The following is a 12,008-nucleotide window of genomic DNA, read 5'->3' on the forward strand; positions in this document are numbered from 1 at the left end:
GTCACCCCAGAACATGACTGCTTGGATAAGGCATCAGATTCAAGAAAACAATTGTGGTAAATACTGAATTTACCAAAATGCTTAAAGATTAAATTATAAATTAAATCATTCCAATCAAAAACTGGTTTCATTCAGTGGCCTAGGTAATTATATGGATATATATTGTACAGTCTCCAGTGATGCTAGACCCATCCCAGGTTGTTAGTGCAAGACAGTTTTGGTCTTGCTGTACAGCTGAGCTGGAATGCTCCGCCCCTCAGCATGGTGCTAACTAATCTGGGCTTCTGCTTGCCAGCATACGTGAAGATGGTGTTTGGTGCTCTCCTCAAGCATGTTGAGTTATCTAGTGATGTCATGTTCATGGCAGTTAAGTAAGATGTGGTGCCTGGCTGTATTTGTACTGGAAGAAGTACATGGTAGTTAGGGCATAATTAGTGATCTTGAGGGTGGAACTAAAGACAATTAACACTAGAGGAAAACGGGGGTTAAATGAAAACATGAATATTATTTTAGGTGTTTGACATTTCAATAGTTTGAGGTTCTGACAATAACTGCATTTCTGTCATCCAGTATTGTTTTACAAGCCAAAAAAGATTTACACAGCAAATGATTAATGAATCAAAGTGTTAGCTATGTAATACAATACATTTTAACTATTGTTAGATGCAAAGTTTTCTGCATTCATTGCTGCAGATTGTTGCAGATTTCTCATGCTAATATTTGAAGAAAGCATGTGTCCCTTTGTATATAAAAACATCTATTGCTGTCTTTGCCAAACAAATTTAAGATATTTTAGGTGCATTTTTACAAATCTTTGACTATTTTTATATGGAAGACTGGCACCCAGTCTGTGTAATAAACATTCTGAAGTCAATATCGTGTGTGTGTGTGTGTATGCGTGCGTGCGCGCGCGCGCCTGCCTGCGTGCCTGCAAAAGAATCTTCACACTGCCAAAAAGGTTTATTTATTTTTTGTCCGATAAGGACTACTGGTAAAAGCTTTTTGTTGTGCTGTTTGTCCATGATAGTTTGAACTACAAAGACCACACTTCTCAACCACAGAGAGACATTACAGCACCCCCTTGCTTTTATCTACTTCTGTAGGGAAATGATTTAGCCACTGTGGACTAAAGGGAGCAAATTTCTTGCAGGATGGACACAGAATCTTTGACCAGCTCAACAAAGTACGTTACACCATTGAATTATGAGCGAAGCTGCCAAAATACCTTAGAAGCTCTTCCTTTTATTATTACTACATAATTTACTATACAACTCGCTCAAAATCCCTTGGACTAGGAGTGTTGTGTCCTGAGACTTCTGAGCTTTACACACATCTTTATTTTGTGTAGATGTGTGTCAGTAGAGACATCAGTAGAGACTCTTGAATGTTTTGGAGTCAAGTTCTCATAGAATGCCCCTTGTTTAGATGTAACAGTCTTTGTCTTCTTTTGTCCCATGGCAGGTGTTTCTCTAGCGCCACCTGCTGCCATCATGTTTAGGAACAGCCTGAAGATGTTGCTGGGGAGCAAGGCCAGCAAGAAGAGCCGCAATAGCAGTGGTCAGTTTCACCTTTCACCTTCGACATTTCACCCTCTAAACTTCAGAATCATAACTTGATGTTATTAAGAAAAACTATGCCTGAACAAGATCACAAGTCCTAATTCTGTGCTGTAATCAACACTCAAACTTCCTGTGAAGAATTTTCAAATATAGTGTGGTCTGGACCAACATTAAATATAACTGGCCTGTCTCTGTGATTGAAGTCTTTACTGAGATTTTTCTGATGCACATTCAAAGATTCAAAATGAAAGATTGCTCTTTGAAAATATCCTGGAAATAGTTACCATTGTTTCCTTTAGCCTCTAAAATTAAACTCAGATTTGCCAAAGACATAACAGAGAAATAGTGTACGGAGACCCATAGAACTTCAATCACTATGCTTCTGAGGTGTTCTAAATTACTAGCTCTCAATACAAATTTGACCAACTAATATATGGTTAAGATGTCAGTTTACTTTGATTACTGAGCTGTGCCTTGTAGGGATTTCTGTGGGGAAAAAAATACAATTAAGCCCTTAATGTGAGTCTGCTGTGATATCGCTACACATACCAAAATTCTCAGCCTTCTTTGGATGTGTTCAGAGTTTCTTCAGATAAAGCAGAACTTAAAGCATATATTTAACCATTTTAAATAGTCCATCATTTGAAATAAAGAATCAATTCATATAAAATTTGTCTTGAATGATACTGGAGAAATGTTCCTGTGGCCTGATATATTTTATAAATGTGTTCCACTAATGGTGTCAGGTAGGGATTGGCAGTGTAGTAATATGTTATGGATATTGCAAGGAATTACATCACAATATGCTCTGGTGAGCATAATGTAGATATTGGTAGTATTATAACACTTGCCAGATATATTTTTCAAAAAAAAAAAAAAAAACTTCAGATCAGTTATAGCTATAGTTATAGCAAGTTATAGCAAGTCTGGAAAACCACAGATGTTGTGCCCTTAAAATGTTTAGCCTCACATTTGAATAAAAACTAAAAGACTAATAAGTGTTGTAAGTAATGAAAGTTGTTTTCATATCCAGTCCAACTGTCAAAGCATTGCAACTTTGCACAGCTGCCATGTCATGTGGTAGATTAAATGCTTTCAGTGACCTTGGAGGTAGGTGTTCTGTAGGAAAGATAGAGGATGCTTTCCCTCTGAAATTTGGTTTCTCTTAATACTTCTTCCTCATGCTCTGGGGGGGGGGGGGGGGGGGGGCATGCCACTGTCACCTTTGACTTGCTCACTGGGGGATTGAACTCAGTCATATGTAAAGCTGCTTTGTGACAATGGCTATTGTAAAATGGCCTATATGAATACATTGACTTTGTGGCAGCTATAACAGACTTCAGCTGTAGTGGCCACCTCTGAAGCTGTCACATTAAGCTATAGCAGTAATCTCTAAAGCAGAGATTACTGGGCTTCTGCTAAAAAGAAAAGAAAGAAAAGAAAGTCTTCAGTTAGGCATTCCAGTATGCCTGTCTCAAATGTTGTTTTGTAGATGGTTTATTTTTTTTATTTTAATTTTTTATTTTTTTTATTTTTGCCATCTAACTCTAGCTCAAAATTTCATTATATAAATAAATGATTATATGTCCTTATATTTTGCATTTAATTGTGTACTTGTAAACATATAGTGTCTGTCCCAAAACTTAGTGAGCTGTCTACGTAGACACCGTTTTCCATCATAGCGTGCGCACTCCCAACACGTAGGCCGTCCAATTTCTTAGATACTTTAAATATGCTGCCTGCTGAGAGACCTTAAACTGGCTGAATTTCAGAGGTGTATAATCCAGGTTCAGAAAGTGAAAGTCTTCACCAGGATTTTGCTCAAGCTTGCTAGATTTTCTAATTGGTGCAATCCAGGTAAAATTTGTGGAATCAACACAATCCAGGAAGCCTAAGCAAAATCCTGGTTGTTTGAAGCCTCAAGCTAACTCAAGCTAACTAGCTAGCAATCTTCTGACCACAAGTAACTTATGTAACGCGATAATTAAAATTGTGATAAAAATGGGAAGAGGAGAACACTTTGTGATGATTTTGCTCTATTTCAAGCGTTTTAACAGCAGTTGCATACATTGGGCGAAAACAAGCTGTGATGAAATCGAAATATTGGTTCCCTATATGGAGGTGGCCATGTTTAATATAAAGTTTAATATAGAAAATCTTTTAGTATTAGTCATCCTGGCCAATAGGAGTCAGAATATAGCGGTTTCATAAAGTGAAGATGAATCATTGGGGGAAATGTCTTATTGCTCCTTTAATATGGTTAAGAAATATCAGTGAGCAGAACTGTAGCAAATCTTGTTGCAATTTGCAGCTCATTGGTGCACTGGAGCTAAAAAGAAACTTTCCTGTTTGAGTAAAAGCTAGAGACTTGAAGGCTAATCAATACATGATGTTTATTATTTACAGAAAGCACTGAAGTGATGTATGATGGCATTTGGCCATTAAGTGACTTATAAATAAATAAGTACCAGTGTGTTTCTCTCTGCACAATCACAGAAAGCTAACCAGCTTTTCCATGAAGTAGATAATGATGAAGTAGGGATGGCCAGTGATAAACAGATTAATAGACTCAATCCAAGGGTCCCAGACTACTTGCAGATGTCTAGAAATTACAACGACATAGTCAAGTGTATATATTTAAAAGCAAGTTTATCCTCCAGGCATATAACAAGGTGTTCAGTAATCTTTCCAATGTCTGGTTCCTTCTGGGTAGTGTTACCCAGAGTCACATCAGCTTATGCTTATAAGTTTAGAGTATAACTAGCTTTAGAGTGAAACTAGAGTATGCTTTTAAAGGACAGTGAAAAGCCCCGTAATATTTCTATCATTATGTACAGAATCTCTGTAAAGGTAGGTGGTCTGATCTGTGGTGTCCCAAGGTACACAATTGCCTCTCGGTGATTAATTGGGCCTAGTTTGTAGTATTTCCATCAAAACCATTGTTTTCTAAGATTCCTAAGAGTAATGAGTGATATATGTGAAAGGCATTTGAAAGACTAATAAAAAGGACGGCATGTGTATGAACATGAAACAACCTCAATAGATTTTTTTAGATATTAGATTTTAATATTGTATGTTGTTTTTTTATGTTAGCTTTGATGTCAGTTTTGGGTTCATGGGTCTTTCACTTTCCAATTTAGTAGGAGCCTGATATTGTATGATGGGAATCAGAACCACCTCTTATGTTAAAGAATCACTGCTGAAAAACTAAATTCAATTGGAACATTGATCTGAGTATCTCCAAATGAGGCATGGTCATCAGTGAAAGAGCCATGGCCAGCATTTCAAAAACTGCCAATCTTGTGTGGTTTTCTTGTGCTATATTGTGGAGAGTATACCAAGAATGGTGTGACTGAGGAAAGGTATCCTTTGAAACAGAATCCTGTGGACGTAAACAGCTCGTCAACAAAAGGGGTCAGAGGAGGATGTCAAGAATCGTTCTGATGAACAGGCAGTCGAGCAAATTGCAACCGAATACAACATGTCTAACCTGCATAACTGCTCTGAATGTCATGCTTTTTCTCACAAAGCAATGCTAGGACAGCTTTTGATAAAGTTAACATTTTCCTGTATAAAATGGTGCCATTATGACCACATGGATTTGTTGTCATGGATTCCTTGATAAAGCTGTGGTGACCATATGACCACATTCCACTACATCCTCTATGCCACCAAAACAGTGATCTGATGGTAGTGGGATGTGTGTACACAAAGTACCATGCACCTTTGTGTTGACCCCATCTCTGCCCAGCCTGTGACCTCATCATCAAGTGTCCATGACAAAAGTGCAGCAAATCACTTAACTTTAGACGCATTGTCTCTGGCGTTGCCATGGCAGTGGTGAGATAAGAGGAGCGTTTGATGATCTCATCATAATTTCAGTTAGTGACAGTTCTCTCTCACTCATTTTTTTTTCTGTCTCTGTGTCTCACTCTCTCACAAAATGCAGAGAGAAAGACCGAGAAACAAGAAAGTGGCACTTCAGTGTTCCACTCTTGAGTTCCACACTCTTATCCCAGACACAGATGATGGCCTGGCTGACCCAACGCCTCCTCTCCTACTCATTTATTTTACTGTAATTCACCATTTGTCACAGTCTAATCTGTCTCTCTGTGTCTGTCTCCCTTTCAGCAGGGTGGTTTCTTTTTCTAGGACTACTGAAAAAGCAGCATCAGTCGAGGCCTTATGGATATATGCTGATAACTCCAGTTTAAAAAGCAGTTAAAGCTGCTCAATACTGTACACAATACTGTTCTTTTTGTGTAATAGTTTCTGGGAGATTGCATCCTGATGAAGGCTTTTAGAACTGCTTAGACAACCAAGCTTTCTGAGAGATGTCTGTGTGTGACCGAGAAAGATGGACAATGTGCATATAGGATGTAGGGCTGGGCACCATTATGATAATGGGGCCAATGCTGAGTATATTTGGGTGCGAAGGATGAAATGAGCACTCGGCAAAAGCCCAACTGTGAGTCTGTTGGGCAGTTTTGTTAGTGGCCTCTTTTATCAATTGTGAACATGGAGATATGAAGGTGTGGATATTCTGATTTGTTTGTGCAAAAACGAACCAATGGAATCATAAAAATGAAGAGGTGTTCAGTATTCACTGTGGTATAACTATGAAAGAGAGGGAAATGCGTGGAAAAAAAGAAGATATAACCCTGAGTGGAGAGAGCGTATGCCTGTGGGTGTTTCTCCATGTGTGTGTATGCGTGCATGTGAGTCTGAATGTGTGTGTCTGTGCGCACACTCATTCATGTGACACCTGGCGCTTCCTTTCCACACAGCTTCGACTCCTGAAAGCTCCCCCTCTGTCTGGAGCCCTTTCCTTCTTTTCCTCTTTCTCTCTTCCCCTCTTTTCTCTCTCCTTTTCATCAGCATTCATCCTTCGTCCTTCCATCACCTCTCCTCTCCTCCCTCATTCTTTCCTGCTCCTGTGTGGGATTTGCACGGATGTTGGTCATGTCATGATTTGAGCTGCTGTGGAAACACACCGTCTCAGAGGTGAGCCATCACAGGCGAATAGATGCTGGGCGATCTGGACATGGCTAGTAGTGTGCTGAAGCTGTGCTTAATGTGACAGGACAGATACATACAGTGATATCCTAGAATCTTACTGATTGTTCTAAAAGACATAAGACCTTGATGGTTATGTATTTCATACTATGTATACTATCTATACATTGTATTAGTTGGATAGGTGTCCCAGACTGGTGTCAGATTGCTGTAGTTCGATTATCTTCCATTGGACTCTTACTATCTGTGCTTAAACTTTTTTATGATGGGTGCATGTGCAAATCTTCCTTGTGAATGTTAATGTTACCTATTTCTTCGTTCACTTATTTGTTGATTCATTCATTCATTTGTAAGACAGAACTGTTTGCTACGCCTGATATTCACAACTTTTAGGTATTTTCTCAGACATGCTACCCTCCTCAGCATTAATACTGCATAATGATATATCTCATATTTATTATGAATGAGATTATGCTACATATATAATATTAGGTATTTTCTATTATAGAACCAGCCGGTATGTGTGTCTGTCTTAACCTTGCCTCTGGATATAGAATAAATTCAGAAGAGACTATAATTGTTTGGAGGTGGTTTGGCCAGTGTATTAGATTTAAGTTGAACTTAATTTCTCCAGGTTTCTCCCCAACCTACACACATTGTGGAATACAGAACAAGGAAAAGGGCGGGGAGAGGGCATGTTCAGAGATTTATAGTTCGTCTGGCTCCATTTTGCCCTGAGATAAGGGTCATGCCTGGAAAAAGAATAAGCAGTATTAACACTAGGAACTTGAAAACCTTGTAGTTTTGTGTTCAAGTGGAAAATTCCACAAAATGGCAAAATAGTGGAAAAGCCTCAAAATAGCTTTCTCACTTTGTCAGTACCATTTATTTCTAGTTTACAACGCTTACTGGAGAGATGACTTTATTGCGTGGAACTTTGGTAGTTCATCAATTTTTAGCTTGGTGTCTTCAGTGGAAAATGTTTCTCTGAAGCATGAAAAATGCACTTTTTATAAATGAGTGATTAGGAATCTAACAATTTCATTGCTGGTATTATGTTTTGATGGATATTTAAATCTCGCATATGAAATATAGCTATGAGATTTAAAGTTCTAAAGACATACATTTTAGAGACTGCACTGGAGGCTCACAGAAGCCGTCTAAACAAAAGCTGAGACAGATTGTTAAAAGGGAAACTGGCTTTTCAATTCTAAGGAAAATTGGCATTGAAAATTTGAACGTTTCAAAATCCAGCAAGTGAGTAAATGCCTTGTAATTTAGTCTCTGTTTTTCCTATAGTTTTCCTTATGCAGAGTTACACTAAGCTGAATTGGGCAGTTTCAGATTTGTTTCAGAATTCCTATAGAGTGAAAAATTTGCATGGAAGAATTCTTCTGATTTGGAGGTTCATTCCTCACCAGTCTAATGATTCGCTCTGCTTAGATTTTAAAATGTTTAAAATGTCAGTTTATTCTAACTGTCTTCTTGTTTACATCTACGTTATTGTTTTTGTACCTCTTATTATTCTTATTGACCCTGGTGATGCTTCCAGTCACTTTGAGTTAATAGATATTCTCTTCTCCATATTGATTAAAGCCCCACCCTTTTCTTTCAGCTCTCTCTCTCTCTCTCTCTCTCTCTCTCTCTCTCTCTCTCTCTCTCTCTCTCTCTCTCTCTCTCTCTCTCTCTCTCTCTCTCTCATTTTGTTTTATTAGCTCTTTATTGGGATGACGGTCAGAATACAGTAATTTTAATACAAAAGTAATTAAATTTTTATTTCTCTATTGTACATTTAACAGTAACAACACCCTACCCCCAGTTATTAACTATTATTACATATGTACACAATGATTACAATTAATGATAAAACCTTAAGAGTAGGACTATACAGTGTGTAAATATATATTTAAAAAATTAAAATTCTAGTGTAATTTTGTAAACATTGACAGTAAAAGCTATCAAATATTATCTGGATTGTGATCCATGACCAAGGTTCAGTAAGTGTGTAAAAATGGAATAATAAATCAAAACAATCTAGAATACGAATGAACAATATATGGGTTAATCCTTTTTTATTGCAAAATATTTTATTCCGTTCCAAATTATGTAGTGGTTTTGTGTATTTGCTTGTGAAAAATACTTCTACATTTTTGTATAACAGCTTTCAGAACCAGATCAGGCAATCAATTGTTTATCACAACAAAAGCGATGCTAATAGTTTTCTGTGATGTTTCCTGCCTGTGTTGCAAATGTGCCGTATTTTGTCAATTGTGATTTTTACACCGCAATCAAAATTTGTCCTCCGCTTTAGCCATGACTGCTGTTGTACTGGTGATTGTTCCTGGAAAGGGCCAGTAAAATGAAGAGAGAGAGAAAAAAAAAAGCTTTCCAATTTGTTACACAATTTGCCTGGAGAATTCTGTAATTGAGTGAGTTAGCCTGAATTTAAATAAGGTAACATTTTGCTAAGATGTCAGATTTGAATTTTACACCATATGTATTTCATAGACCATTAGTTTCTGTTTGGTTTATGTATTCTGAAGTCAGTGGTATTGGTGCGAAGGCAGTGGGGAATGTCATCATTGTGACTACTCCAAGTAGGAAGGCTTCTGCTGGGCTCCCAAGGAGTTTGGGGTGGCACAGCTTGCTGACATTGGATCAGAGCCATTGACCTGTACTTTCATTATAGTCTTGTCTTTTATAATGATGGTTGAGTCTCCACTTCCATTGCTAATTCATCCTACACTTCCACTCTGACCCCTGCTAGCTGTCTACTTTTGTCTGTATGACATTTTTGTCTTTTTTTTTTTTCTTGATTATATAAGACCTTGATTTATGTGCCTGTACATAAAACTGGTCTGGCTCTTCTATTATGATTTGGAGCAATGTATTAAAATTAAGAAAGTGAAGTGGACGTGAATCTGAGGTTTCTAATTTGCCAGCTCTGCTGTATATGATAGAGGTTCCATTTTATTTTTGATACAAGTACAGTGCTGTTCTTCATTGATGTTTGAAGTAGAGAGCAAACAGTATATGGAATTACCAGTAAAGGGGCTAGGTTATAGGCAACTTATCTGAATTCATTATGAAGCTGGATGAGTATTTCAAGTCTGTACTGTAGGTGCATTGATATTTTCCCCCTTTATTGTAAATCCTTTAGATTTCCATTTTGAAGGAGAATAGATACAAATCACAGTTGAGCTAGTCATTTGCCTGCAAAATCTTGGTATGGTTAGACAACAAGTCAAGGATTAGCTCCATCTGCCTGAGGAAATCTAATGATGGTACCAATATTTCCGAGGCTCAACCATGACTTGTTTCAATTCCCCTTTAATATGTGGAGAGGTGGATCAATATTCCTTACACCATGCAAAAGCAAGAAACATTGTAACAATCAAGCCCTTAAGATGAGCACTTAAATGTGAGGACCATGACACCTGGCCTTACAGAAGATGTGTAGGATATCAGGGACATCAGGAAGACTACTGTTTTTTGCAACGAACCATGCAGACTATAAATAGATATCATTACCCTACAGGAAACTAAGATTTTTCAAAAGAGCATTTGAAAGTTAGACTTCTCCTTCCACAGGTACAGAAAGCCATCATATAAGACCAGTGGTCTCCATAGTGAAGGCTTCACCATCAGAAACAACCTGATTATATCTCCATTATTGTTTGCTCCATTATATCACCAACTGAGGAAACTGAAAACTGCTCAAGGCCCAACTTCAAACAGCAGTTAACATCTTCATTGCCAGTGCAACTATATTACCCCTTACCTGAGAATGCAGCACAAGTTATGTGATGCAAGTGTCACTGAGATCCTCTCTTAAGAACTACTGTTCATTCTCAGTGTCTTCAGTACCTCAGTTAGCAGTGACCACTACAGCTGGACCCTTCTACTTGGGGTAGTTCAGAACAAGAACAATGAATGAAAAATATACCACGTCTCTTTGAGCTGCTGTCAGTATGATCTCTGTAACACTAACACCATATTCAAGACCAAGTACCAGCACAAAGCGTCATGGTGAACGCCAAGGTCCAAGCACTCATGTCCACTTAGCCTCATGTCACAAAGTGCAGCAACCTACCGCAACATCAAGACAATTTACAGTAACCAGAGTGCAAACTACACTCGGCTGTGACGTTTCAGCTGAAATCACTGTACCATTCTAAGGAGTATACATCTGTGACCCTGCAAAGGCAGTGGAGTTCATGCAACCCTTTGAGAGAGCCCTACCTGGCCCACACAACACCAACATTAGCATGAGATGGGAACATCTGTGGGATGCTATTTACTGCACTGCTGTGTCTACCTCTGGGAAGTACAGTCAAGTCTGCCATTTGGTTCAAAGCCCACCCCAAAGAGCTATCTTTGACTGAGAAGAAGCATTAGAAGTCCTCTATGAGTGAAAGCAGACTGCCCGGCAGTGTGCCAGTGACTACTGGATCCATCTTTTGTCCTACGATCAGACGTATATACCACACAAAAAAGCCATCAGATCACCACAGGACTGCTCCAATGACGATGGCATCAGGGGTCATTAAGAACCAAACAAAACAGATGGAATGCTGGGTAGAGCAATACTTGGAGCTGTAAAACTGTTTTTACTTGGAGCTGTTGTGACGGTGCTTACATTGACCTAGTGAGACATTTTCCAAGAAGGCACCCAGAAAAGGTTCTATACCACCAAAGGTTCTGAAGTGAGCCATCTCAGAGTTAAACAATCCTCCGTCAGTGTTGGAGAGAAGGTAGTGCACCACAAAACATGAGATCATGCCATGTACAAGGATAATAGTAACAGGATCAATTGCAGTAACCATCACATCATTTCTCTTCTGAGTTTTGCAGGGAATCTTGTTCCATGGTTCACCCTGAGCAGGCTTGAGGTGCTTGCAGAGAAAGTCAGGCAGCTGCTTGAAAAGTGTGGGGAAAGGCAGAAAACACTTTACCTTCATTGGGTATACCAAGATATTCAACCTTGTTTGATGGAGCTCCATGTAGAATGGGTTGCCTCTTGAATCTTGGACTGTCCATGAGAGTATGGGCCAGTGCCAAGCTCTGAGAACACCAGGGTCCAAATGGACATGGACAGTGTGCCGAACACCCTGCTGTATGCAGCCAGACCTGGATGTTTTCCATGAAACAATAGCAGCAGATCAACTTTTTCCTTATGCTTGGCATCACTTGGGCAGACAAGGTCACCAACAATGCATTGCTCTAATGGCAGGCACCGCCTCTATGTTCACCTTCCTGAAGCAGAGATATATGCACTGGCTGATTCACATCCCATTCCAGTCTGGCATATAAAGTGGCCAAAAAGACCCCAGTTATGCAACAATAATGTCTGCACATGGGACCTCAAAGCCCTTGGCATCAACACCAGAACATGACAGTCAGTCACTGCAGACAGGTGTGCCTGGAAGCAGG

The 12,008-nt window shown here is 38.9% G+C and overlaps 1 protein-coding gene across 12 annotated transcripts in view; it reads left to right on the forward strand.

The window, feature by feature from the left end:
• Positions 1-12,008, forward strand: part of tanc2b (tetratricopeptide repeat, ankyrin repeat and coiled-coil containing 2b) — a 123,333-nt gene that overhangs the window by 36,284 nt on the left and 75,041 nt on the right. For 11 of the 12 annotated variants that reach the window (XM_077000760.1, XM_077000764.1, XM_077000757.1 and 8 more), the window contains exon 2: positions 1,462-1,557. In XM_077000760.1, coding sequence (XP_076856875.1) covers positions 1,491-1,557 — 67 coding nt within the window. In that variant the 5' untranslated portion in view covers positions 1,462-1,490. Of the gene's footprint in view, positions 1-1,103; positions 1,184-1,461; positions 1,558-12,008 lie in introns of those variants that run through there. The other variant, XM_077000761.1, reaches the window with a different exon arrangement.

This window comes from Brachyhypopomus gauderio, chromosome 3 (assembly GCF_052324685.1).
Source record: "Brachyhypopomus gauderio isolate BG-103 chromosome 3, BGAUD_0.2, whole genome shotgun sequence".
In the NCBI taxonomy this organism is placed as follows: Eukaryota; Metazoa; Chordata; class Actinopteri; order Gymnotiformes; family Hypopomidae; genus Brachyhypopomus; species Brachyhypopomus gauderio.